This window comes from Phoca vitulina, unplaced genomic scaffold, assembly GCF_004348235.1.
Source record: "Phoca vitulina isolate PV1807 unplaced genomic scaffold, GSC_HSeal_1.0 scaffold68, whole genome shotgun sequence".
NCBI classification, from domain to species: Eukaryota; Metazoa; Chordata; class Mammalia; order Carnivora; family Phocidae; genus Phoca; species Phoca vitulina.
The window spans coordinates 1,241,262-1,269,083 of record NW_022589771.1 but is presented as its reverse complement, the minus strand read 5'-3'; the positions used below and the strand labels follow the sequence as shown (position 1 = coordinate 1,269,083).

General features: G+C 37.4%; 1 protein-coding gene and 1 long non-coding RNA gene across 6 annotated transcripts in view; both read right to left on the bottom strand.

Annotated features, from left to right (window-relative positions):
• DYRK1A (dual specificity tyrosine phosphorylation regulated kinase 1A) overlaps window positions 1-27,822 on the bottom strand; it is a 148,644-nt gene that overhangs the window by 77,612 nt on the left and 43,210 nt on the right. For 2 of the 5 annotated variants that reach the window (XM_032392599.1, XM_032392598.1), the window contains exon 2: window positions 16,264-16,349. In XM_032392599.1, coding sequence (XP_032248490.1) covers window positions 16,264-16,273 — 10 coding nt within the window. In that variant the 5' untranslated portion in view covers window positions 16,274-16,349. Of the gene's footprint in view, window positions 1-14,758; window positions 14,852-16,263; window positions 23,140-27,822 lie in introns of those variants that run through there. The other 3 variants (XM_032392601.1, XM_032392597.1, XM_032392600.1) reach the window with 3 other exon arrangements.
• On the bottom strand, window positions 6,590-7,782 carry LOC116624562. The gene is made up of 2 exons (XR_004297915.1): window positions 7,742-7,782; window positions 6,590-7,555 (listed from the first exon to the last, which is right to left on the bottom strand). It is a non-coding gene; the product is annotated as an uncharacterized LOC116624562 (long non-coding RNA).

The window sequence follows — 27,822 nt, the reverse complement described above, 5'->3', positions numbered from 1 at the left end:
GACTGAGCCACCCAGACGCCCCTCTCATCAATTATTTTTAAAGCTACTTATAGGGCGTCTGGGTGGCCCAGTCGTTAAGCATCTGCTTTCGGCTCAGGTCATGATCCCAGGGTCCTGGGATCGAGCCCCGCATCGGGCTCCCTGCTCCGCGGGAAGCCTGCTTCTCCATCTCCCACTCCCCCCATGCTTGTGTTCCCTTTCTCGCTGTCTCTCTCTCTCTGTCAAAATAAATAAATAAAATCTTTAAAAAAATAAAAAATAAAAAAAATAAAGCTACTTATATTGTGGAGTTTAGGAGAAGTGTCAGTATTACTGTTAGAATCCAAAATTAAACACTTAAAATGCTGAAAAATAGTTAACTCACTAAATAAATCTTCATTATATAACATTTATATTTTAGAATTCCTAGTAAAGAAAATAAATTTTCTAAGTATACAATTAATCATTAAATTTTTAAATAATCTCAACTGCACTCTCCCTTATAACATAAAAAGAAAAATATTTAAAGTAACTGATAACTTCTCGGGCGCCTGGGTGGCTCAGTTGGTTGAGCGACTGCCTTCGGCTCAGGTCATGATCCTGGAGTCCCTGGATCGAGTCCCGCATCGGGCTCCCTGCTTGGCAGGGAGCCTGCTTCTCCCTCTGACCCTCCCCCCTTTCATGTGCTCTCTCTCTCTCTCTCATTCTGTCTCAAATAAATAAATAAAATCTTTAAAAAATAAAATAAAATAAAGTAACTGATAACTTCTCATCTGCAGCTAATGATGCTCAATATATATAAATAGGCTCTACCCTCTATATGTCTAAACAGGCCATTATTATGCCAAGTAATAAATCATCCAAGATGATCTGAAATAACAAATCATACCATACTGATTTTGTATTTTATGGAGATATACAATGTAGCTTTATAGTTTTGGAAAATGGCAAGTAGAGAGAAATGTGTTTTCATTTTTTTAATTTGAAGCCATCTAATCTGGAAAATATTCAAAAAACTTTGAGCAACTACTTTGGTCAAGTCTGTAAAACCGCATTCCATAAAATAAGCCTGCCACCATTTTGTTTTGCTAACCCTCTTTTACAAAAGGTTAAACCCAGTAGGTTATCTATACTCTCCAACTTAAGAGCTATCCTGCGGCTTTCCACACACCTCCCCCCCTCATTCTCATAAGTCTGCTTATAAAAATAGAAGGTAAACTGTTATTTAAATCTGTATTAGAGACATAAATTTTTAAATCTTGGACTGTACTTTTGTGGATCAACTAATTCAATTTGGGGGTATGATCCCATCTTCTTCCCCTTCCCCTTGCAGAAACAAAAAAGACACCTAGAACATTATGAATACTCGCTGTTGTATATTAAACATATTTTTGCTCCCTCATCAGGTATTGTGGAAATGTAAAAGTTGACTGATCAAGCCTTTATTTAGCTAAATGTTATCATAATTAATGCATATTGCTAAAACAAAAAAAGATTCTTGCAAAGTAACTTGGGGGTTAAAACCCCATTTTGTCTTGTGCTTATCAAGGCAATAAAACTGAAAGTTTCAGGGGTGCCTGGGTGGCTCAGTTGGTTATGCGTCTGCCTTTGGCTCAGGTCATGATCCCAGAGTCCTGCGTCGGGGTCATGATCCTAGACCCCGCATCGGGGACGGGGGGGGGGGGGGTCTGCTTCTCCCTCTGCCCTTTATCCCGCTCGTGCTCTCTCTTGTTCTCTCTCAAATAAATAAATCTTAAAAAAAACAAAACTGATAGTTTCATTGTTCTTAAGTGCCTTCACCTTAAACTGCATTATTTTTTTTTTTAAGATTTTATTTGACTGAGAGATAGACAGAAAGCACAAGCAGGGGCAGCAGCAGAGGGAGAGGGAGAAGGAGGCTTCCCAAAGAGCAGGGAGCCCAATGTGGGGCTCGATCCGGGGACCCTGGAATCATGTTCCAGGAACCCTGGGATCATGACCTGAGCTGAAGGCACATGCTTAACTGACTGAGCCAGCCAGGCACCCCCACCTTAAACTGCATTAAATATTTACTTGTCAATTTCCATATCGTATGAAAACAAGAGGACAGATTTAACACACTTAGGGAGTATATTTGGTCTGACTTAAAAAACAAACATTATGAAAAATTCACTTTCTTTATAAGCTTATTTATTTTTAGTAATCTCTATACCCAGCATGGGGCTCGAAGTCACAACCCCGACATCAAGAGCTGTATGCTCTTCCAAGCCAGCCAGGTGCCCTTAAAAAGTTCACTTTCAAGAGTCTTGGGTGGGAAGCACCTCAAAGACATAAGCAGCCATCCTCCAAAAATTGAGGTAACAAAGAGAGGCCATTTGTCTGTCCATGGGGAGATAAAACATGTGGACAGGTCAGGGACAGAGAAAAAAGCGCTTCCAAACAGAGCCCAAATCACAAGTCACAAAGGCAGAAACAAGTCCAGGTGCTGACTTTCAACAGAGCTGCTTCTCACATGGACAACCTTAAGTGCCACGCTTCAAGTATACCACTTAAAGCAGGGAAGTTTTACTGAGACCAAAAAGGCCACCTACTTCTTAATATATACATTTGACCTCTGAACAACATGGGTTTGAACTACACGAGTCCACTTATATAGGTTTTTTTTTTTTTAAATACATACAATAGAGTACTGTGAATGTATTTTCTCTTATGGTTTTCTTAGTAACATTTTCTTTCTCTAGCTAATTTTTAAAAATATAGTATATATTACATACAACATAGAAAATATGTGGTAATTGACTTTATATTATCTGTAAGGCTTCTGGTCAACAGGAGGCTATTAGTTAAGTTCTTGGGGAGTCAAAAGTTATGCTTGGATTTTCAACTGCATCATTCAAGGGTCAACTTCGCCACCAGAATTCACTAGTAAACAGAGTTCAGAGTCGGAGTAGTGCTTGAAAAAATCCTAAGACCACCAGCATGGAAAGGAACCAACACCACACCTAGAAGCTGAGGTGGGAGAAGAGGGTGCTTCTAAAAAAGAAAATCGAGAGCACTAAATAGACTAAGCGAACTTATTCATATTATCCATAATATTCACCAAAATAGTAGTGAAGAGTCACAGAAATAAAATCAATTGATTAAAGCATAGGATAGGGACCTAACAGTGATCCAAAGATTCTGACAGATTTCTTCAAAACTAAAGACCAATGAAATCAGATCAATAATCAAAGGAGTGCCAGACCTACAGCTGAAAACTGGCACCAGGAACCACAGCAGCAGTGGCAGGTGCCATTCTGGGTGAGAAAAGAAAACTGGAGTAGAAGAAGGGACAGGAGTTGGCTGGATTTACTAGACAGCTATGTGCTGCACAGCCAGTCCTCTCCTAATGGCTGTAAAAGTACCCACTGCAGCCACTGAAACACAGTCACCCCCGGGCAAAAGCCGGAGAAATGCCCTGTGAGGATGCTAAGCCACATGCCTAGGAAGGGCTAGACAGGCGAGAGCAGCAGTCCGCACTGCGCACTGGGGCCCCTTCAACCTGGCAACGGAAGAATGAGAACCTTCTTGCCAGGACCCCAATTCACACTCACTGAACTAAAGCGTGCTGGTCCAACAGCTCACCACAAACACCGTATCTGTACGCAGCCCTCTCACTTGGGAGGGAGGCGAACAATGGCAGACGAAGTCAGACTCTTGAGCTGGGCAACAGGGGCTCATAGGTACTTATTATTAGAATACTAGAATGAAAGGGTCATGCATAGACCAAAGGTGACAACGGTTATAAACAATTACTTTGCATCTGAGACTTTTAAAATACTTTCTAGTGAAAGTTGAATGCGTGTCAACTCATACAGTATCATACAATTAAATCATTTCTCAAAATCAACCATCACATTGCAACACTACCCTTCAGTCCCAAGATTAACATTTCTCCTATGAGTGGAACAAACTTATTACATCTCCCTCTCTATAGGTCCTAATAGACTGTGTCTTTTTCCAGTACAGTTTTTTGTTTTCAATATTCAAAAGAATCTCAAAACAAAACACAGAATTCAATTATAGTTAAGGAAAGATGTGTATGTGAGTAAAACTATGTCCATACCATGTAAAAGTAACTGAATGGTAAAGTCTGAGGTAGGAAGAAATATAAAAGGTACTAAAACCCTCACTGCGTATCTTGGGAAATCAAGAGAAACTGTCTAAAAGTGATAGGTCAAGAAAGAAAGGTTTAAATCAATTTTATAAAATTTTAATAATAATCAACAGAAAAAACTTTAAAAGAGGAACAGAAATTGGCAGGACAAGTAGTACTATAGAGAGCTATTTGATTTCATCTTTCTGGGAGGACAGTCATTAGTTTTTTTAAATAATAAAACAGAGCTATAAACACATTACTATATTTAAAGTGACAGAAGTAACCAAAGGAAGAATTTAAAGATTTAAGATTAAAAGCAATTTTAGGAGTGCCTTGGTGGCTCAGTCAGTTAAGCCTCAGGCTCTTGATTTCAGCTCAGGCCGTGATCTCAGGGTCGTGAGATCGAGCCCCGCATCGGGCTCCAAGCTGGGCATGGAGCCTGCTTGCCTGCTTAAGATTCTCTCTCCCTCTCCCTCTGCCCCACCGCCATGTGCTCACTTTCTCTCTCAAAAAAAGAAAAAAAAAAAAGGATTTTACCACTAAGGAGTGAGATTATAAAGTAAATTTTACTAACATACACATGTAAACTGAGTAATTAATGCTTAATATAGAAGTACAAATATGAATTTAACATGTCAGCTGAACATAGCCTGAAAAATACTACTTCCTGAAGGACTTGTTATAACAAACAGATTAGAGAAACAGCAAGCAGCAACACATTTTTTTAGCTTTTATAACTTTATACAAAGCAGATCTAGGTTTGTATTAGCAAGATAAATATTTACATTTTTAAGTGTCTACTTATTGAGTAACTGATTCCATGCAGTGTATTTTGTGGATGGTGTGTAAAAATGGAGATAAATTTGTGTTTCTCCCTAATCTAATCTCTAACACAGATCTTTATAATGATATAGATCGCTACACTTTCTTAAAAGACTAGCATGAAAACCTACAAGAAGTAAAATCTTAAATTACACCTTTGGAGGAACTGATCTACACTATCTAAACCTTAAACAGCAGTAACTTTTTACTTTAGCTTTCTTAGTTGGGGCTTTCCTTTTAAAGGATTTTACTTCTTAAATAAATCAAAATTTATTATTCAAAAATCTTTTGAAACAATGGCCAAATCTACCCATTTTCTAAAACTACAAAAACCAAACTCCATCAAATTATTCCTAGAACCAAAACACATATTTTAGTACACTTGAACCTACAATTCAAATCACTGTCAATAATACACATTCTTCACAATTCACACTTGCTTAAGAACACATGTACCTTTTGAAAGCAGCGGTTACTCCCATAGACTTTCCAGAAAAGCTAATACAGATAAGCTTATCCTATTTTATCAAAACCAAAGAGTAAATTATTTATGAAGCCCTTGGGAGTCCCTTTAAAAGAGGAAATATAATACAGAAAATAAAAGGTCACCACCATCAACAGATTATTAATGGGTTTATTCTCATTTCTTCAACAAAATTTAAGAATCTATTATGTTCCAGGTGTTACACTAATAAATAATACCTAGTTTCTCCATGCAGAAACTTTAAAATCCTGTATAAAATGATACTGTAACAACAATTTTTAAATTTAATTAAAAATTAGAAATGCAAACTGGAAAATGTATTATTAGCAGTAAGCAAGCAGGAACATACTGGTTAAGAGCCTGGAATCATGCTCCTGGTTTGCATCCTAGCTCCATCCATACTAGCTTTGTGACCTGGCCAGGAGACCTCATCTCTGGCGGGGTTAATCATAATGCCTATCTCAAAGTTACCATGAAGAGCAAATGAGTTAAAAAATGTAAATTGCGGGTGCCTGGGTGGCTCAGTCGGTTAAGTGTCTGCCTTGGGCTCAGGTCGTGATCCCAGGGTCCCTGGTGGAGCCCTGCATCAGGCTCCCTGCTCAGCGGGGGGAGTCTGCTTCTCCCTCTCCCTCTGCTCCCTCCCCCACTCGTTCTCTCACTCACTCTCAAATAAATAAATAAAATCTTTTTTGAAAAATGTAAATTGCTTAGAATAGTTCTTGGCATTATAGTAAGGATTCAAAAAGGAACTCTTACAAATTAAAAAAAAAAAAAAACTAAAAGAAATACCAGCAAAGAATATTAAAAGGAAACTCACAGAACATATGAATAACATAGAACATATTCAGTCTCACTAATATTCAAACAAATACAAATTAAATATTAAGTTGTTGTATCTATCAAACTGGCAAACATTTTTTAAATACCCAAGACTTTAGAGTATGGGAAAATACTGATGTGTAACTGGTAGAAGCATAAATTGTACTTTAAAAAGATATCTGAGGGGCGCCTGGGAGGTTCAGTCGATTAAGCGTCTACTTTCTGCTCAGGTCAAGATCCCAGGGTCCTGGGATAAAGGCCCACACCCAGCTCTCTGCTCAGCAGGGAGTCTGCTTCTCCCTCTGCCCCTCCCCCTGCTCATGCTTACACTTACCCGCTCTGAAATAAATAAAATCTTTAAAAAAAAAAAAGATATTTGAAAATATGTATCAAAAGTCTGTAAAAATGTACATATCCTTTAATTCAACAACTGCAACTTTGAGGAATTGGACCTAAGGCAATAAATCAAAGAGGAACGCAAACTACACAATAATGTTCACTTAACCATTATTTATGAAATAATTAGCAACAATGGGGAACAGGTTAAATAGTAACTGATTTGCAGAATACTAATTAGCCATTAAAAATGATACTATAAAAGAATATTAATGATGGAGAAATGTTAAAAGTTTTGAAAGACTATAAAAAGTAAAATATGACCCCAATTTTGTTTCTTAAATATGGTCTGAAGGAGCCATATGCACATAAAGTAACAGGCAATATATATACCAAAAAATTACAATGATTATTACCTGAATGTTAAAGGATTACTGGTGATTTTCACTTTCTTCTTTACAAAAGTTCTATCTGAACTTGAATTATTTTTAAGTAAAAATAGATAAACTGCGTTGTAGTGGTGATAACTGCACAACTGTGTGAGTTCCATAAAAACTCAAATTTACCCATAAAATGCATAAATTTTATGGTGCGTAAATTATATTCCATAGGACAGTTATGCATGCATGCACGCACACACACACACCTTATAAAAAAGATGAGGGGTTGGAAAAAGTCCCTACTCTCAAAGAAAGAAAAACATTACAAACGTGTCTCATATGAATGGGGAAAAAAGAGAGCTTAAGTATTTCAGGTATCTTTCAACAGCAGATCTGCATAATTGCAACAAGATATCTTTCTACTATATTCAGATAAAAATGGATGTTAAACAATCATTTCATACTTATGAAAAAGCAAAATGTTCATTTTGAGCTAACTTGGTTCCCAGAAAAAAAACCTTTACCCATCACATTTTCCCTACTAACCTGCTCCTGGAAATGCTTTCTGCCTAATTCCAAGTCCAACTTGTAGGCCGCAAAGTTGCATAATCTTAACACCTAATAAATAAAACAGCCCTTCAACACAAATTTTAAATTACATAAATGAGATATAAATTTGAATTGACTATAACTCTGATAATACAAGCATAATATAAAATTTGAGACATTAACATGTGATTTGAGAAGACATGTCAATTTCTCAAATACAGGAGAAATTTAAGAAAATGCAAGGCTCTGGGGCACCTGGGTGGCTCAGCTGGTTAAGCATCTGCCCTCGGCTCAGGGTATGATCCCAGGGTCCTGGGATGGAGCCCCACATCAGCCTGCTTCTCCCTCTTCCTTTGCTGCTCCCCTTGCTTGTGCTCTCTCGCTCTGTCAAATAAATAAATAAAATCTTGAAGAGAAGAGGAGAAAAGGGGTGCCTGGGTGGCTCAGTCGTTGGGCGTCTGCCTTCCGCTCAGGTCATGATCCCAGGGTCCTGGGATCGAGCCCCACATCGGGCTCCCTGCTCAGCAGGAAAAGCCTGCTTCTCCCTCTCCCACTCCCCCTGCTTGTGTTCCCTCTCTCGCTGTCTCTCTCTGTCTGTCAAATAAATAAATAAAATCTTGAAAAGAAAGGAAAAGAAGAGAAAAGAAAATGCAAGCCCCAAATATGCATAAATAGTATGGTAATAACTGGATGGGGAAATAATACTAATAACAAAAATAAGAGCACATCTCTTGGAAAACTGCAATATACGCACCCTGTACTCCATGTATTACGAGGTATTATTACCATCATTATGCTTCTTATTCTCCATAGGAAGAAACTGAGATTTGGAGCTTGTACTTTGTTCTGATGGTTAGTTCTATATTAATGTATTTATATCATACCCCCAAATCCCTTCTATTTTCCTTTCTTTTCATTACGTGTCTTGAGGTGAAGAAGTATGCCCTGATTTCCCTACTTAGAAACATCACAGAAATTGAGTTAGTAACTTTCTCCCCCCTACCTTTCCTCTTCTCCAAGCATCTGATTTGAGTATCCTTTTACTCCCCATTAATAACTATGAAGCAAACAGCAACTTTCTTCTACTTTTATTTTTCTGATGTTTGGTACTGCGCCTTCACAGAAGAGAGTATAGGCATTATATATTATAGTCACACATCCCATCACTTAGTGTAAGTTTCACCAGCATCTGAGTAACACTTCCCTTATATCCATGTCCCTAAAGTCTTCCTGGTTGCCAAAGTTTACTCCCTAGTAGATTCCTCAAGAAGTGTTCAAAGAAACAAAAAGTTCCCCAGCTTCATACTTGTAGTTCATAACACTTTGTCTGTTTTTATACTTTAGTCAATTTAGCTGGATATAAAACTCCAGGCTCTCTTTTGCTTTCCTTGAGAATACCAGGCGTTACTCCATTGCTTCTGGCATAAAGTGTTGCTATCAAAATCAGATAATCTAATATTCTTTCCCCTTAATAATGACTTGGGTCTTCGCCTAGATACCCCAAGATTCTTTTCTTTCAAGTCCAGTAATTTTTAAAGAATATATCTGCCTGTTGGTCATTTCTGCATCTATTTACACAAGTATACAACATGCCCTTTCCAAATGCGGTGGCAAATCTTTTATTCTTTCAGGAAATTTATTTCAATTATTAGTACTTATTTTCATTGCTTTGGTTCCTCCTCAGGATCTCTTATTACTCTATAGTTGACACCTTACTGTCTTTAATAACTCATCTTTTTCTAGATGGTTATTTTTCTTCAGATTTTAATTTTTTTTCTCTTATTTCTCTTCAGTTTCTCTAAAATTCTCCATTGTGCTTTTCACTCTTGTGTTCCTTCTAGGTTAGGTTTCATTTCATTAGTGACTTTTTTTTTTTTTTAATTTCTCTTTCCTCAGTTACCACATTTCTAAGACTTCCCTATTCAGATTTATGTTGCTTTTGTATTTGTATCACTTTCTAAATTTGCTTGGGTTTGTTCTGAAACATGAGGTTATAGTTTTCACTAGGTCCATGGACATTTCTTTCTGTCATGCTTTCATTGTCTCCACGAATATTATTCTGCTCTTTATTCCTTTCTTCTTACAAAAACCCTGTGGGAGGGGTGCCTGGGCGGCTCAGCCGGTTAAGTGTCTGCCTTCTGCTCAGGTCATGATCCCAACGTCCTGGGATTGAGCCCCGCATCAGGCTCCCTGCTCAGCGGGGGGACCTGCTTCTCCCTCTCCCTCTGCAGCTCCCCCTGCTTGTGCTCTCTCACGGGCTCACTTGCTCACTCTCAAAAAGAAAACAAAAAAAAACCCTCTGTGGGGAAATTTGACTATGATCCTTGTCTGTTACTCATTTTCATATAAAATAAAAAACTTTCAAGAAAACTGGAAGAGCTAGCTTTTCTGTGTTTAGTAATAGGCCTTTCCTGTTTTTATGAAGGGTACTGAAATACAGCCTCATAAATGAGATCTCCTGTGCATTCACCTTCTCCCACTTCATCTGACCTTTTTCCCTTTGCCTCCACTGCCTCCATCCTGCTTAATGTGGATTCTATTCCCAGCAGGGTCTCCTTAAGTGTGGGGCTTTGGCCAGGAAGGGAGCTTCAACTGGCTTTGAAAGTTCATAGGGACCCGACAGCTCTGAGCCCAAAGAACTCCTGTGCACCCCTTATATCCTGGGAACTGAGAAACATCTTAGTCTCTGCTGCTGTTCTCAAACTTGCTTGACACACTTTCCAGGGAGTTTTTGGTGGCTATCTCGAGGTTTTCTTGTTCTCAGGACTTTCAGATAGCCCGCTGCTTCCTTCTGCATCCTTCTGTACAAATGCTGACATCATGCAGGTCTTGTCGTTATTGGAGATTTGCCCCCACCCATTATATTAGGGTTTGTGGGGATACCATTCGCCTAGTTTTGTAGAGGCAGCTGAACGTGAGTTTTTAGTTTTGCCGTTCTAGCTACTCCGTTTTTTGAGAAAACTGTAGAGATTCAAAAAACTATGCCCCGCTGTCATCTTCTCAGAGCTCAAACATTCTTTTGGAGGTACATTTAGTAAGTATCCCTAAAATCTAAAAATTTTTTTAAGATTTTATTTATTTATTTGAAAGAGAGCGAGCGAGAGAGCACAAGCAAGGGGAGTGTCAGAGGGAGAAGCAGGCCCCCTGCTGAGCAGAGAGCCCGATGCAGGGCTCGATCCCAGGACCTTGGGATCATGACCAGAGCAGAAGGCAGACACTTAAACGGCTGAGCCACCCAGGCGACCCCCTAAAATCTAAAATTAACAAAGATGAATTTATTTGCTTTCACTTTAGAATAAAGGCACTAAGGACTAAGAAATGCAACTTTGCAATGTGATTAACCTTGGGTTTCCCATCATTTCCATACATATCAAATGCTCTCTTATGTTATATGTACAGGATGTAATCATTAATTGCTTCCACTTAGAAATGAGAAGCTGAAATAATAAAAATATGAAATACAAAAGGAAAATGAAAGAGAAAATAATGTGGAAGTCTTAAAACAATTTTAAGAAATTTATTAGAGCAGACATTCACATTAAGATATTTTTAGGAATGAGGATGGCAAAAATTATTCTTTCTGCAAGGATTCACTGAGAAACTTTTATGTCCCAGGAACCCTGCTACACAGACACGGGGCACACAAGAAAGATAAGCCACAGCCCTCTGATCTTGAGGAACTGTCAGACCAGGTGGGACAAAAAACCGGTAAGCAAACGTGTGCAAACGCTATAAAGGCATTAACTAAAAATGATTTGCTAGAAAGAAATAATCCTGGAAGGAGAATATCTACCCAACTATTAGGTTTGTGGCTTATTTTATGCATTTCTTTTTTCTTTTTTTAAGTTTTATTTATTTAAGTAATCTCTACACCTGACTTGGGGCTCAAACTCACCATCCCAAGATCAAGAGTCACATGCTCTTCCGACTGTGCCAGCCAGGCGCCACTTACTTTATTATACATTTCAGAAGCACTTGGAACTCTTTCCTCCGCTGAGTATATGCTATTACTTCCGTATTTCCTAAAACAGGAGATTCTTCTTTTTGCCAGCTGAATTAGAGAGCTATTTTTAACTATAATACTCAATGCTCACAAAGATATATTAAAAGACACACATTCATGTAATGCTAGTGAGTGTAAACTGGTACATATTAACAAAAAGCTTTCCGAAAAGTTGTATCAAGGGCCTTAAAATTTTCCAAACTCTATAACCCAATACTTACACTCCTAGGAATCAATTGTAAGAAACTAATTTAACATACAACCAACATTTATGCACAGATATTAGTGCTTTAAAAAAAATGGAAAGGAAAAATTAAAAAAAATAACTTAATGTCTAATAAGAGATATCAAACAACTAGGAAATGATCATATAATGAAATAGTCTCAAATCAGCACACTTTAAAATGAATTTCTAAAAGTAATTCACCCTCAAAAGATATACTTCTGAATGCTCTAGACTGGTTCAAGTTTAAAATGACAGCAGATCACTATAGTTAGTTAAGTTTTTGATGACACGGAAATATTTATGATATAATGCTAAGCCAAAAAAAGAGAAGATATAAATAATATAAAATACATTCTAACCCAAGCATACCATCCTGAATGTCAAAAATGGCACAGAAAACCAAAAACTGAAAGGGAATGTGCCAGAATGAAGTACACAGAACTTTGGGTGTATTTCCTTCTACTTACCTATATTCTTATAAATTTCCAAATTTTTTCAGTGATTGTGTATTACTTTTAAATAAACAGAGAGAAAAAGTAAAAATCTGAGAGCAAAAATAAATTCACTGAGTTTATCATTCACCAAAAACAATAAATCTGTTGAATTATTAGAATGGAATCTGATAGCCCAGGGTTAAGAAATGAGTAGGAGCTACAGAAGGGAAAACACATAAAGATCAGATGCACAGGACCATGTGAAGAACAATTCCAAAAGGAGGCAACTGGCAATATGTGCCAAATATTTAAATGTACAAACCCAACACAGTGCACCCTGCATCTGAGTGAGATTTAAAAGTTCTTTTTTTTTAATTTACAGATCTGGCTTCTAATTGTTCTATAATAATATGCCATACTCCTATGACAGCTGAAGTATGCAAACCTTGCCCTACAAAACTCACATTTTAAAATAGAGAATCTAAAATTTTAAATTCTGCCATATTAGTTTTAAGCTTAAACTTAAATTCATACATTTAACAAATATGACAATGACCCTACGAACAAATCGGCACAATTTAAAATAAATTTCCAAGGCATTCCTCCTAAAAGAGTTGTCATTCTGTATGTTCTAGAACTATTTCAAGTTTTAAAGTGACTAGGCCAGGGGCGCCTGGGTGGCTCAGTCGTTAAGCGTCTGCCTTCGGCTCAGGTCATGATCCCGGGGTCCTGGGATCGAGTCCCACATCGGGATCCCTGCTCAGCGGGAAGCCTGCTTCTCCCTCTCCCGCTCCCCCTGCTGTGTTCCCTCTCTGGCTGTGTCTCTCTGTCAAATAAATAAATAAAATCTTTTAAAAATAAAATAAATAAATAAATAAATAAAGTGACTAGCCCATCACTGTTGTTCAAAGACAATTTTAATTGTTAAAGAAGCCCATGTCAACAAAATAAAGAATGGCATCAACTGCTATATCCAACAGCTTTCCAGAAATTACGTTCCACTGGATGCTAATGAGCATAAACAACAAATAAAAGGGTGGGGAGTTCCTTTTATCAAGTTAAATTGAAAAAAATGCAAGAGCTTTTATGTTAATATACACAGTAATCTCTGAGACAGTGCATCTTGCAAACGCAATCTCAGGAGTGAGTGATTCTACATCCTTCAAATAAATGAAATCTGGTTACCTCTTAATTCAAAAGGGTAAAGAATGTTCCTAGGTTCCCAGGACAACGGTATGCTGAGGTAGAATGTCCCTCATCTCTAACGGGAATGAAAGGGCGTGGAGGGGTGTGCACAGAAGAGACATCCAGGAGGCTGCCACACGAGTCTGAGCTCAGGAGAAAGGAATGGGACACCAACGCAGACTCTGATAACGTCGGCATGTGGATGTCAGGTGAGGCCACTATCGTGAAGGCTATTAACCAAAGAGTATTTTCTGTTTTTACTCTAGATGCCTTAAATTCAATACATAAGTCTTAAAAACATGATTTACCATAACTATCCACCACATCATTTCTTACATATCTGCCCCCTCCTCCAACTCAACTGTGCTCCTGGATTCCTAAGCACAGGGACCCTTGTGAGCAGAGCACCTATTACAGTATGTTACAGTACCTGGTACAAAGCAAATGTTAACCAAATAAATGTTTGGTCACAAATAATTTTTCATCCAAGAATTAAAAAATAATCCAAGTTTACTTTATTTATATTCTTATTTTTTAATATGCAAAAAGAAACAAGTACAAGAATACCTATATACACAAGTACTAGAGATGCATCAAAGTTGGACTCTGGCTTAGTGTTCAGTAAAAATCTATTATTAAGGCTTTTGCTTTTGAAAAACCAATCATCAGTCAACACCTACTTCAACATCCTTTCTGGTGTCCCTGTACCTATGCTTAATCAATGAAATGGTATGGAAGAGTAGGGTATCATCACATCTAACCAACATAAAGTCAGTACAATGAAAACCTAGGGAAAACAGAATATTCACTTTCAAGTATGCATAAGCATTCTAGAAATAACTAACTCCTTATGAGCTTTTATGTGTTAAAGTTCTATCAGTTGAAGTATAATAAAATGTGTGCACAGTAATACAAGAGCAAACTGCTGCATTAATTAATGATGATTAGGACAGCTGCTAATTTTATGTTCAAAAACAATTATTAACTTGCAAATTGTTAAAAGGGAAATACACCAAGAGCTAATACATATACTAGAGAAAGCTAGATCTTCCTTCTTGAGTTTTTTTTTTTCCTTTATAAGCCAATAAATGTTGACAGTTTTTAAAGAATACAAGGCCAAATGAGAGAGACTGGATTATATCATAAATCTAACCTTTGTAGAATTTTTTTGTCTTCTAGCATTCATAAAATTAACTAGGTAACCTTTATAAATGGTATTCACTCTTTAGATATTTCCCATTTCATCCATAAGCCTTTCAAGAAAAAGAGCTATTTGGGAATGCTTCGTATCGTGTAAAGATTAAAGTAGAAATAAAATAGCAACTTTGCCACCTCAAAATTTCATTAGGGAAAATCTCCAAAATCATTAATATTCATGGATAAATCTATGAGATACCCCAAAAATACTTTGTTCCTCTACTGACCTCAGTTGAAAGTGAGCATCTACTTGGTATAGCCAATGTGCAGTGTACTGCCCAGCGAGCAATCCAGGAGCTGACAGTGCTGAGAAACTGTTCCTGCACCAAAAGGTCAAACTTATAAAATCTGACAACAAAATGTTCATAAAATTCTAAAATATTTCTCTGTAAATACTCCTATTTCTTTCTTTACGACGGAGCTACTCAGGCCGAGCACCATGTTGCCTTTCTCAGCCACTCAGCCAGAACCTGCACGCGGAGCAGCTCTAGTTTGCCCAGGCAGACACACACGCGCCCGCCGGAGACGGGGCAGAGGATTACTCAGTCACCTTCTACTTAAAAGAGAATTACCATCAGATTCTTTGAATCCCTCATGAACATAAAACATTATTTGATCTATAATTTAACTCAAAAAATATTCAAACATTATTTCTTCATTCAAAATAGTAGAGATATTTTTTAAATCCCACTCTAAAGTCAAAAAGGTAATTTTTTCCTTTAGAAAACCAAGATCACCAAAACCAAAAACTAGTCACAAAACTTTAAGAGCTACACCGATAATGTGATTAAGTTATCTATATGAGGTTTATGTAGTTACTTCTTCTCCAGTTAAAGACCACATTTTTCAAATAGTTTATAAATATAATCCAGTAAGACTATCCTGACAAAGTCTGTAGATATAAGCCACTTGGTTCAACAAAACACCTCACAACCAGCCTGATTTAAAGAACATACAAGTTTAAAGGTTAACACTTTATCCATTAGCTACGCTGTATTTTCAAGAGTCTGAACATAGCCATAGATGAGCTAGCCTCCAATTTCCCATTTTCCATCAATAAGATCACCTCAATTAATAATAAAGCAATCCAAAAAATTCTTTCAGAAATGCCTTTATAGTGCTTCTCCTGCATAAATACAAATAACAAACGGATGAAAGGAAAGGAGGTAGGGAAGAAAGAAGAGAAAGAGATAGGGATGGAGGAAAGGATGAAGGAGGGAACAAGGGGGAAAAAAAACAAAATCCCAGACCGTATTTTTCCAAAGAATCATACATATGGGTGTAATATCCTTAATTTAATTTTCAGTCTTATTTTAGATACACTACTAACACCTACTCCACATGCCTTTAAAAGATTCACTCTATTTTAACGGGGATCTGAAGGACAAACACATTCAACCATAAAGGTGAATATTAGTGAATATTTTATTTATTTTTAACAGAAACACTTCAATTCTCACCAAAGTATTAGCCAACCAACCACTTTCAAAAAGGTCAAGACTAGCAATCACTGTGCTGTACTTGTATTAATACCACACTGTAAGTCACTATCAAACGGATTCCCAAAGTCGTTTATTAAATATCCCAACTAACTTTGTATTTGTTGATCTAAATTTAATTCCCCCCCCCACTAATGCTGTTTATCAGAAAGCTCCCCCATTCAAAATACAGCACCAGTTCCCACATTCGCTCAGACAGCCACAGCTTTACTGTATTTCAAAACTTGAGTCACCTGTATGCATCGTCTTCTTTCAAGTCTCATATCATCCTGATGGGGTGGGGGGAGGGAGGGAAGAGTCCAGCAGCAAAACTATAACACTGTGTGAAGAAAAACAGATTATGATAAGAGATAAGGATGCAAGACAATTACCCGTACTGAGGAACATCTAATGTAACTACAATCCCCAAAACAGAGATAAAATTACTGCAAATTCGTTTACTAACATTATTTACGCTTACTTGAAAATAATTTTCATTAATGGAAATCAATTATATATATAAAATGTAAAGTATTCAATTGTCAAGGAGAGAAAGTTTCAAAATCTGCCTACCACCAATGAAACTTCAGGCATTTCTAGGTATGAAATAAACAGTCAATATTCCACTATTCTATATAATTTGGGAAAAATTTATATTTTTGTAATATCCATCAATTCACAAATCAGTACGAATATGAATTCACTTTTCATCGTGGCTTACTATCAGAGAGGTAAGCAGAGGTACTGCAGGTTGCTTTACAGGGAAGATAATACGTCAATCTACCAGTGTTATGTGTAAATTAAGTTCTGAGACACTGCTCACAACTGCTCCTCTAAGCCCACAAGCCCTCATTTGCTTTTGCTCTCCAAGTGGCTTCTCTTACACTTTACTGTAAGTCTTTCACTGTACTTCCTACTTACTGCTTCCACTGGTATTTCACAAATGATCAGCAAAATTTATAATGACTGACAGGAAAGCAAAAGCAACCTTAATGTTGTTATCAACTGAGAGGAGGTGATAATAGAAGAGAGGAGGACAAGCACAGGCTACAACCTAACTTATTTGTAAGTTGAATCTAAAAATTCTTTTTAAATTGATACTATGGAATTCAATAAATATTACTAATGACACAATGTTGCTTATGTTGGCCAAGTTCCCAAGCCAGGCAAAAAAAACTTAACTGATACCAAAAGATATTACTGATCATGGGCACTGGGGACCGCTGAGAATACCGAAAGGTAACCAATTCTCGATCCTATCTGAACAAAGTCTAAAATAGGTTGTTTTCCTTTGTTAGCACTCTCTCAACTCCTGATGTCTCTAATTCCCTAAATTTTACCTTAGGGAAGCCCAATCATCCTGCTTCCCAATCCTTTCTCCTAAGTAGTCCTGTGTTCCTAAATTACCATCCAAAACTCCTATTACCTCAGTGTGGTTCATTTCAGGTATGTGATAGAAAGAAATCAACTGGACTGAAATAATTTACTTTCATATTTGTAATTTTCAACAAGGATGCTACTAGTTAGTCCAAATGAATCCCTAATTGGTAGAATTCTAATCACATTACAAACTAAAGTTTAAAATGACCAAGGTAGCTTGAAGAAAAACATTTTTAGGCAAATGGTCATAATATAGATTTGAATGTATATTTATTTCCACAAAATATTTCTGCTCTTCCTTAATTTCTCCTTCTATTTTTGAACTCCCAGGTTCTTTAAAAGCTAGACGTCTGTACTCGAAATAGCAGTAACTGGAAGAGCAGCTCAGGGACAGGGATGTACATGTATGAATTATCTGTAACTTAGGAACTGCCTCTGTCTAAAATCATTACCTATATTCCAGATTCCATTCCTAAAGAACCATGTTTCCAGTTTAGATGCTATGGTAAAACCTTAGACATGGGACCAACTGGTACCCATTTTAGGGGGTATATGGATAGATGGATGGATGAACATTAAAGTACTACATCAAAACAGTTTTATTCCAAAAAGTAATAGTATCTGAAGCCTCAAGAGTAACGATTTTTACCTCAAAGACATAGTTTTCTAACCATTTTTCTCTCATAAATGGTCTTTACGATTTTAGCATGGACCATGGGGACAGGAAATGTGAATTAAATCTCTAGCTATGAATTATATATTATCAAATCTTTTAGGTTCTCAACATCCCATTCTTCAACTATAAAATGTTACTTACAATGCTATCTACACTTTACCAACTTCAATGGTTTCAACAGGATAGATACTGCTGATACCAAAGGACTTCAAAAGAAAAAAGCAGAATCAGATGAACCATTAGCATTTTTTATTCTATTAAAAGCAGTTAGAAATTAGCAGATTATCCCATTGCTGTATGAAATATTTAAAGGTAAGAATATGGGCGGGCCAGTGATAGAAAGGAGAGCACATATGACTAAGGATCAGAAGAAGCATGCATCAATACTGTCTGAACCTAAAACGGACATCTTTTAGACAAGTCAACCATTAATCACTACTCATTTGAAAAGTAGCCTTTAGCAAAGGGTAAAGTATCTCTACAAGTTACAAAACTTGCTGTCTTCATATGCAGCAACTAAACCATCACCTACTGAGCAATGCTAAAACTCCTTAAGTCTTGACCTTGGACTGCTTTAAATTAAGATTCTAGTGATAATTCCATATATCCTTTAGGTTGTTCACTTTTCAAAAAAAAAAATCTGTTTATATCAGGTCAGCATTTTATGACAGTAGGTAACAGCAAACACCAAATGTACTTTGCAAACTATAAACACAATTTTCTTTCTAAAGAAGCCTAAAAATCCAGTCATATTTTAAATTTTTCTGAGAAAAACCTACAGTGAATTTTTCACCTTTCCCCCCACAAATGGAGTCATTCACAAATTATGGAGCTAAATAGATGCTAATGATAAAAGCAACTACTATCCTTACCAAAGGCACCTCCTATTATTATCCTCAAAATCTTTTACAGTGTGCTTTAGCTCACATTTTGCCAAAGGCAATTTAACAGTCTGCAAACAATCTAGAAACTGAGCTTAACTGGTTTTTAAAACTAAACCTACAAACCATTTTTTGGTTGTCTGAAAATCACGACATAATAGTAGTAACCTACAGCACATCTGCAGGGAGAGAATTTCAACAGGCTGAGTTTAAACACACGGAATGCCCAGGTAGGTATCAGACTCAGTCTCTTGGCACCTGTCTCTTTCTACAGAGGGAGGGGGAAGGTGAAGGAGAGAGAGGGAGAACACTGAGACCCCTAATTAAAAGCAGTGACAGACTGAGATTTATAAAATTAATGCTAATCCTCAAAGATCAAGACTGGCAAAACAGTGATTGAAATGAATGCATTAGCATGATATGGCAAATCCAGATTAACTCAGGAGTTAATGAACTAAATGGTAGCTATGACGTTTTCTCTTTCATGTCACAATGTCTTATAATGACATAAAACTAAAAATTATATGTAGTTTCAAAATAACTAAATTAGCAGGTAAGTGTGACAAGCAGCAGGTGAAAATGATCAGTATGACACAGGCTTCAGAAACACTGATGGGTATTGTTTTATTTCTTAAGCTGGGTGGAAGCACACAGCTGTTTATTATTATCTTTTAATTTTACAAGTTTTGTATAGTATGTATGTATATTTCAAGATTAAAAATTTTAATCCACATTAAAAAAACAAAATATAACACACAATAGTGTTTAAAAGGACAATTCAGATAGTTTAAAGATGCCAATTTAAGAATAAGCTACCCACTCCCAAAAAAGAATAAGCTACAAAAATGAAAGCAGGGAAAACTAAGCTGATAGATCTACAATTTGATTCATGCATTAAAATTACAACGGGATTATCTAAAAATTATACTGTGACTGGCTTTCCTTATAAACTTCTACTCTTCTACACTAACATTAAGGAAGCAACAGAAGTGTCTTCTTTTTCCATATAACAATTTTAGAACAGATTTTCTAGAATTACAATAGCCAAAGAAGTCAAAGTAAAACTAGAAAAAAAAAAATCATGGTTTTATACCTAACACAGGAAAAAAAAGTCTATTAACTCTAATTCCCAATAAGATGATCAAACGGCATATAGAGAAAAAGCATTTTCACTAACTGGAAATTTCAAGTGAAATTCTTAAAACCAAGATGATTTATGACTCCTCCAAAACCCCTAGAAATAGTTCTAGCCTTAAAAAAATTAAAAAGGAAAAAAAAATTTAAATGCACAAGACTTTAGAATGGGATATCAAAGAAAATTCTGAGTAAAACTGCAGGGAAAAAAGTAACATCTGCTAAACACTTACTATGCACCAACTACTCTACTGAGACACTTTACAGAAGTTGACACATTTAATCTCATGAACATTTAATCTCATAACAATCCTAGAAGTAGGCACTGTGATTTCCATTTCATCAATGGGGAGAGCAAATTCAGAGAGATGAACCCGCCTGGCCGAAGGTCACAGCTTGTGAACTTTCGTCCTACACCAAAGTTCATATTTTCCACCACACCAAAATGCCTCTCACTAATAAGCACTGAAACAGTCATGGGAAAATTTCAAAGATTCAAGAATCTAGGTGTGTCTGGGTCTGATTTTAAGACCCCATACTCAATCTTCCACCTCAACCATCCCAAACAAGAAAGAAAGTTCATAAGCAGTAAATTAATTTGTAAAAAGCGCTGCAGTTTAGGAGAATGGTAAAGAAACTCTCCTCAAGTTAGTCAAGCAGAGAAAATTGGATCACAGCATATAACAGACTGATATATATATTCCCTCTACCAAAAAAATTAAAAGAGACGAACTAAAAAGAGGGCAAAAACCAAAAGCAGGTAAGTCATTACTGCACCAAAGCCTCGGGCAAGATAAAAAAAACATGAAGGATTATAATTATATGACTCCAATGGCATGTTGGAAGTGGAAGTAGCTGATATAAGTGTTAAAGAAAATAGAAAGATGTGATTTCTCATGAAATTATGTGAAAAAAACTAACATCCCTGAGTAAGCACTAAAGAGAAGGTTCAAGAACTAAGAGCTGAGTGGATTAAATGTTGCCCCAAATTTTTGCTCCTTGAAGGACCAAGTTACTTGGCCTCTCTGGGACTGTATCTGGGCTCAAATACAACAAAACTAGGCACTGAGTTATTTGTATACAACAATAAATACAGGAACACAGGAGGAAAATGCCCCTTGTGCATACGATCTGTAACATAAGGCGTTGCCAAATACCGTTTTTAGAACTGGAGGGGAGAGACTATCAAGTTGGGGGTAAGCTGTGATCAGTAAGTGGGAAGCACTGTTACCCTGTCACTAATTCAAAACGTCAACTACCAACATATTTATATGTATTCTTTTGTATTTTAAGTTCCTCGAACATAAATTCTCAGACCACAGAACATTTTAGGAACCTTAGCTCCCACTATTAGAGAGTGACTACTACATAAAATAGATACTAAGAAATACACCGTAAGTGAACCTAAGTTCCAGAAGGCTCATTTCTAAGACAATTGGATGAAGGTCAATATTAATCACTATTTTAGTTATATGTGGAACTAAACAGACTTTTAAAAGCTGGCTTGGCCCACCTCTGTCTGTAGAGTTCCAGGCCCACATTTCCAAGGGCCCAGAGAACAGAGCTTGAATGTCCCAGATATTATTGTTTCCCAGTTATTACTGAAGAGATGTCTTACCTTTAACAGATACATATTTTCCTTTCATTCACTTAATTCCCATAAATAATTATATAAGGTAAGTAGTACTATTATCCCCATTTTACAGGTGATGAAAACTAAAGCCTAGAGAAGTGAAGTTGCCCCAAGTCACACATGACTAATGGTGAAGAGAAAAAATTCAAATCCAACCAAAATGACTCCAAAACCAATGCTTTCAGGCACATATTAAATTGAATTTACTATCTCCTCGCCCTTCTCCCCTGCCCCAAAAAGGGGAGGAAAGACCAGGCAGGACAGGAAAAAAAAAATCCGTTTTTCCTTCCTGTATTCCCAGTCTTGGGTGACAGGTCTCACCATCACCCCCATCTCCCAAGGAGAACCCTAATCACCTAGGATCTCTTTCCTAGTGCTTACACCACATCCATCTGGCAAATTCTTGTGTTGGATTCACCTCAGAAAGGTCTTCCCAACTGGCCTTGTTGCTCCATCTCTAGTGCGCCTGCCTCAATCAACACCCTCCCTGTGCTATCAGCATTCCCTGCTCAAATCCACCCATACAACCCACTCTCACCCAAACCGCAGGCCTCAAAACACATGCTGTCACCATTCCAGCCCAATCATGTGCCACCAGGCTGTTCTGAAGCTGGAACTCAACGATGGTCTTCTCTCCATTTAAAATTAAAAACCTCAAGTTTTTCTCCCATCATTTATCTGAAATAAACAGAATGCACTCTGATTGTAACACATTACATGCTCCTTATTTTTAAAAAAGGGAGTAAGTAGAAACTGAATAGGAATAACCAAAAGTCACACAAAATTCCAATACCCTAAGCAATGTCTGCTCCTATTGTTGTTTATTTCACATCTTTACATCAACACTTTATATTTGCAGCACCGTTCATGGTTGTATAGTACCCCACTACACAGATCTAAGTTTACGTGAAGCAAATACCTATTGGGGGATATTTGGGTTGTTTCCAATTTCTCACTACCATAAATTTTGAACCTTGGAGCCTGCTTTTACCCATTTGCTAATAGGAATTAAAAGCAAAGTAATATGAACATCAAGACTTTTTGAATCTCTGTTGATATGCTTGCTTACAGATACATTTTTATATCACCTACACATAATGTACTCAAACTTGCTATTATTCAATAGATTCTAGCTTATAAAAGGAATTAAAAAGGAATTAAATGACTTCTAGGTACTCAGAGATTCACACCAGAGCAGCATCTAATGTGTAGTGTTACCCCTGGTTACATTTCCCTACCCAACCTCAACATCTGGGTTGATCTCATTCATTTATATATTCCCATCAGACAGAGGACACAGGAAGAATATGTTCAATCAGTACCCTGCAAGCCCTTCTCATAACTAGTTTTTAAGGAATGCACTGGAGGGGCACCTGGGTGGGTCAGCCTGTTAAGCGTCTGCCTCCGGCTCAGGTCATGATCCCCGGGGTCCCAGAGCCCCGCGTTGGGCTCCCTGCTGAGTGGAGAGCCTGCTTCTCCCTCTCCCTCTGCCCACCCCCTGTGCACTCTCTCACTCGCTCACTCTATCTCAAATAAATAAATATCTTAAAAAAAAAAAAGAAATGAATTGGAAAACCATTCTGCTCTGTCCTTTCTGATAGCACTAACTTTTCTAGAGTGGTCATATATATTTATATGCACACACATATAATTTTACTTATAAAACATACATTATGTATAATTAATTTACATAAGTGCATGCACACATATACTTAGTCGGTTGTATGTACTTTTATACATATATAATTATATATAATTTTAGAAACCACTGCTTTTAATTATCCTTGCATTTCAAAAATAAAGAAAAATAACCAGGCCCAGAAATAATCAAAAACACACACTGCTATTAGCAGCTTACATCTTCCTCCAACAAGCCTATTACTAAGAGTAGTAAATGAGTTTAGTTTTACTTATTTTTCCCAACTACACTTTTAAAAAACTCAAAAACTCTTAAAATGTGTGTGGCCTTGTATCTCTGTGCATCAGTTATCCTCGAAATATCCCATGTCTCTCACTTGTAACCCCAACCTCAGGTGTTACCTCCAGTTCCATCCCCTGGCCCCTCCACTCATTTCTCTATCCATCTTTCCCTCCAGAAGAAATATTTCACAGTTTTACTCTGAACTAATAATGCTGACCTACTCTTTTCTCTACACTAACCTCTAATTCAGCATCTAGTCCAACTGCTGCTAGATGGTGCCTACAGTGCCCTTACTACCTCAACTCCCCACACTCGAGACACATCCTCACCTCCTTCCTCACAGAACTGACCTCTCCATGTTTATCCCCAGTGCCACCGTTCTTCCAGCAACTTCACCCGAAACTGGTTTCTTTCTTTACTCGAAATGGTCTCACTAAATGCTGTCAATTTTCAAAATGCCTCCTGCCTTAATTATTCTCCATGCCCACTGCAATCACCTTGGTCTAGGTCATTATTTCATACTTGGTATTACAGATCCCCCTAGAACTAAGCATCTTCCAGGCCAGGTGGTATGTCAGAAACACTATGGGAGGTTCTCAAAACCAGACTGCAGACTCCACACCCAAAGATACTGATTCAGGAAGCATGGGGAAGAACCCAAGAATCCCACCACCCCCCACCCCCCCGTGATTTTAGAGCACAGCCCGATGTGGAAGCTACCAAACTTAAAGGCAGCTTATCCCTTGTCTCAATTCATCGGGCTTATAGTTGCCACAAGTATCTTCCTGAAGCACATGACTTTCAACCTGGATTTAACTTACCCTCTGTAACTTAAGAAAAATCGATCAAATCTTATTGCCCTGAACGGAGAGTTTAGCATGACATTCTATAAAATGCCATTTAACCCCCTCTGCACCAATGCTCAAATGATTTTCCCTACCTAAAGTCTGCCACTTCTTTACCCAACCCTTTACGTAAATCCTATCCATCCCTCAAGACTATTTGAATTCCCCCTCATCCAGCTTTACGTCACTCCACCCCTCAGAATTTGCATTCAGTGATCCACCACTATATTTTTTTAATTATTTATGTTATATTATTACTCCAGTGACATTATCTCCGGCTTGGTGAGCTTCACATTTCTATTTCATCAGAGTAGATGTGCAATGAACATATCAGTAAAGTGAATAACAACATGGAAAATACTGCTCTATGTAGAAAAAGTAGTTATAAAGCAGCATGCAGACACCATGTGATTACATTTGTTTTTTAAAAGGAGAGAAAACTAGTTGTGTGCATTAAAAAAAAAAAACACCTGACAGGTTATCCACAAAATAGTAGTTATCTCGGGAGAGAGGAGCTAAAGGAAATTGTTATTCTAAGCTTTTGTATTTTTTAAATTTCCTAAAAGGAATGTGCATTTTGTAATGAAACCAAATCTTCCTAGAATCTTAAACCTTAAAATCTTAACCCAGAGTTTTTGTGATCAATGGAAATCCTGTAAAAATGACTGGCATGGGTATCAGCAGCCATACTGTCACAATCCTAACACTTAGGACTTGCTTGTTAATGTTAACATTCCCCAACCTCTACTTCAAATTCCACTGGCCTCACTAGGTGGATGTTCAACTTCTGGGGCTCTGTTCACAGCTTTGCAAATCAATTTCATACATGAGCATGCTACTTCTCTAGCGGTACAGAAGTGGAGTTCTCTTTATTCTCTTGGTTTGTCCTTTCAATCAAAACTACAAATCTTAACATAGTATTATTGCTCCTATTTCCACATAAGACCAGGAGACATATCAATAAGTGAGAAAACTGAAATTAATATTAAAATAAACCTTAGAATGAAGGTCTGGAAAAACCTTTAAAACACCATCTTAAGCACCGTTTCCTTCTTAAGCAAAAAGAAAGTCCTAAATACAGTGAAAACCTACCCATTTCAAAGATTCTCATGATAATCTACAGCAAAACGTTCAATCTTTAATTACAAATTCTATGCTACATTCCTCTATACCAACCTTAATTACAAATTCTATGCTAAATTCCTCCTGCACACTGAAGAAACAGAAAATAGCTACACACAGCCTACAAAACACTCTTCATACCCACACTCCTCAGCTTTTCTCCAAATGCACATCAAGACACTGTGTCTTCTCAAGCTGAATTAGCCAGCCTCTGTCCATTTTTCCTGCTCAAATCTGTTTTCTCCATTTATGATCTCCAAATCTGCACATAGTATAGTTAAACATGAGCCTTGCCACACTAAGTATTGTTCCTATACAGTTTTCCTTTCTTCATGTAGCATTGATTCATGGTCCATTTGTGGTCTATTATACCTCATGTTCAATCTCTTTTAGAAATCCCTTTCATGAAAGAAAATACAAAATTTATATACAAAAGTGTATCATTAAAAATAAATTAAAAATCAGGAACAATAAAAGTTTTCAACACTAAAAAGAAAAGGTGACATATATTATGGTACATTCACATGACAAAATATTATATAACCCTTTAAGTTCTTCTTACGATAACTGCATGGCATGAAGGAAAAAGTCATACACTATATCAGAAAGCAAAACCCTCCCCAAAGCAAAATTTCAGGAAAGTAACTGAAAAAACTCTGGGGGAAAATATGTAAGGTTATTAATAATGAATGTCTTTAGCTAATGTAATTCTTGGTCATTTTTAAATTTTCCTCTTTATACTTTTCAGTACATCACAACTTTTATAAGTCAGCACATCTCTTATAATCAGGAAAAAATGATCCAAGAAATTCAACCTCCATATGAAACATAACAGTCATCATGGTATCTGGTTAACAACCACAACCATGAGAACAACCTCTAAGTGCATCCAATTTTTAAAACTCCAATATAGGTAAAAAGCTCATGAAAATAAACTTTAATAGTTTATTTTAAAGATCTCTGTTTAAAAAAATCAGTTAAGGGGCGCCTGGGTGGCTCAGTTGTTAAGCGTCTGCCTTCGGCTCAGGTCATGGTCCCAGAGTCCTGGGATCGAGCCCCGCATCGGGCTCCCTGCTCGGCGGGAAGCCTGCTTCTCCCTCTCCTGCTCCCCCTGCTTGTGTTCCCTCTCTCGCTGTGTCTCTGTCAAATAAATAAATAAAATCTTTAAAATAAATAAATAAAAAAAAATTTAAAAATCAGTTAAGGGGCGCCTGGGTGGTGCAGTTAAGCGTCTGACTCTTGGTTTCAGCTCAGGTCATGATCTCAAGGTTGTGGGATCAAGCCCTGTGTGGGGCTCCGCACTCAGCACAGAGTCCGCTTGAGATTCTCTTTCCTTCTGCCCCTCCCACTCATGCTCTCTCTCTCTCTCTGAAATGAATAAATAAATCTTAAAAAAAAAAAATCTGTTAATACACTGCTAGGTCACTATCCACAAGAAAACCAAAAAAAGTACTTACTTAGTGTTGCTTCACCCAATACTCAAGGCCCTAAAGCCATCATCAGGCTTCTGAGTCAACCTGCCCTAGTTTAACTTCTGGCTCAACTTAATAGGTGGGCTCACACAAGGTTCTAAACTCCTAGATGACTAAGTGAACTCATCTACAAAGTGAGGATAATCCCATAAAATTGTTGTATTATCGGGGTGCCTGGGTGGCTCAGTTGTTAAGCGTCTCCCTTTGGCTCAGGTCATGATCCCAGGGTCCTGGGATCAAGCCCCGCATCGGGCTCCCTGCTCCGCGGGAACCTGCTTCTCCCTCTCCCTCTCCCCCTGCTTGTGTTCCCTCTCTCGCTGTCTCTCTCGCTGTCTCTCTCGCTGTCAAATAAATAAATATAATCTTTAAAAAATATAAAATTAAAAAATTGTTGTATTAGCAATGACAGAGCACACGTAAAGCATTTACAACATGATAGTGTTCAATACAATTCACTTCTCTATGCCAGTGTATCTTATACTGTCATTACCTTCACCTTTCCAGTCTTATCTCCTACTACAAAAACTTTCCCCAAATGGACACTCCAGCCACCATGGACAAAGGCCACTTTTCTGCTCGGGCTATTCAATGAGCTTTCCTCATCCTTCCCTGCCTGTCAACACCAAGCTCCAAGCCCAGCACCAACCAGTGCTGTCTCCCACAGAAGTCTCCAACCAGCACCGCCTACAGACACCAATCCCTCGGCAACCCTGTACAGCACGTTTACACCGAGACCACGGCCCTCACAC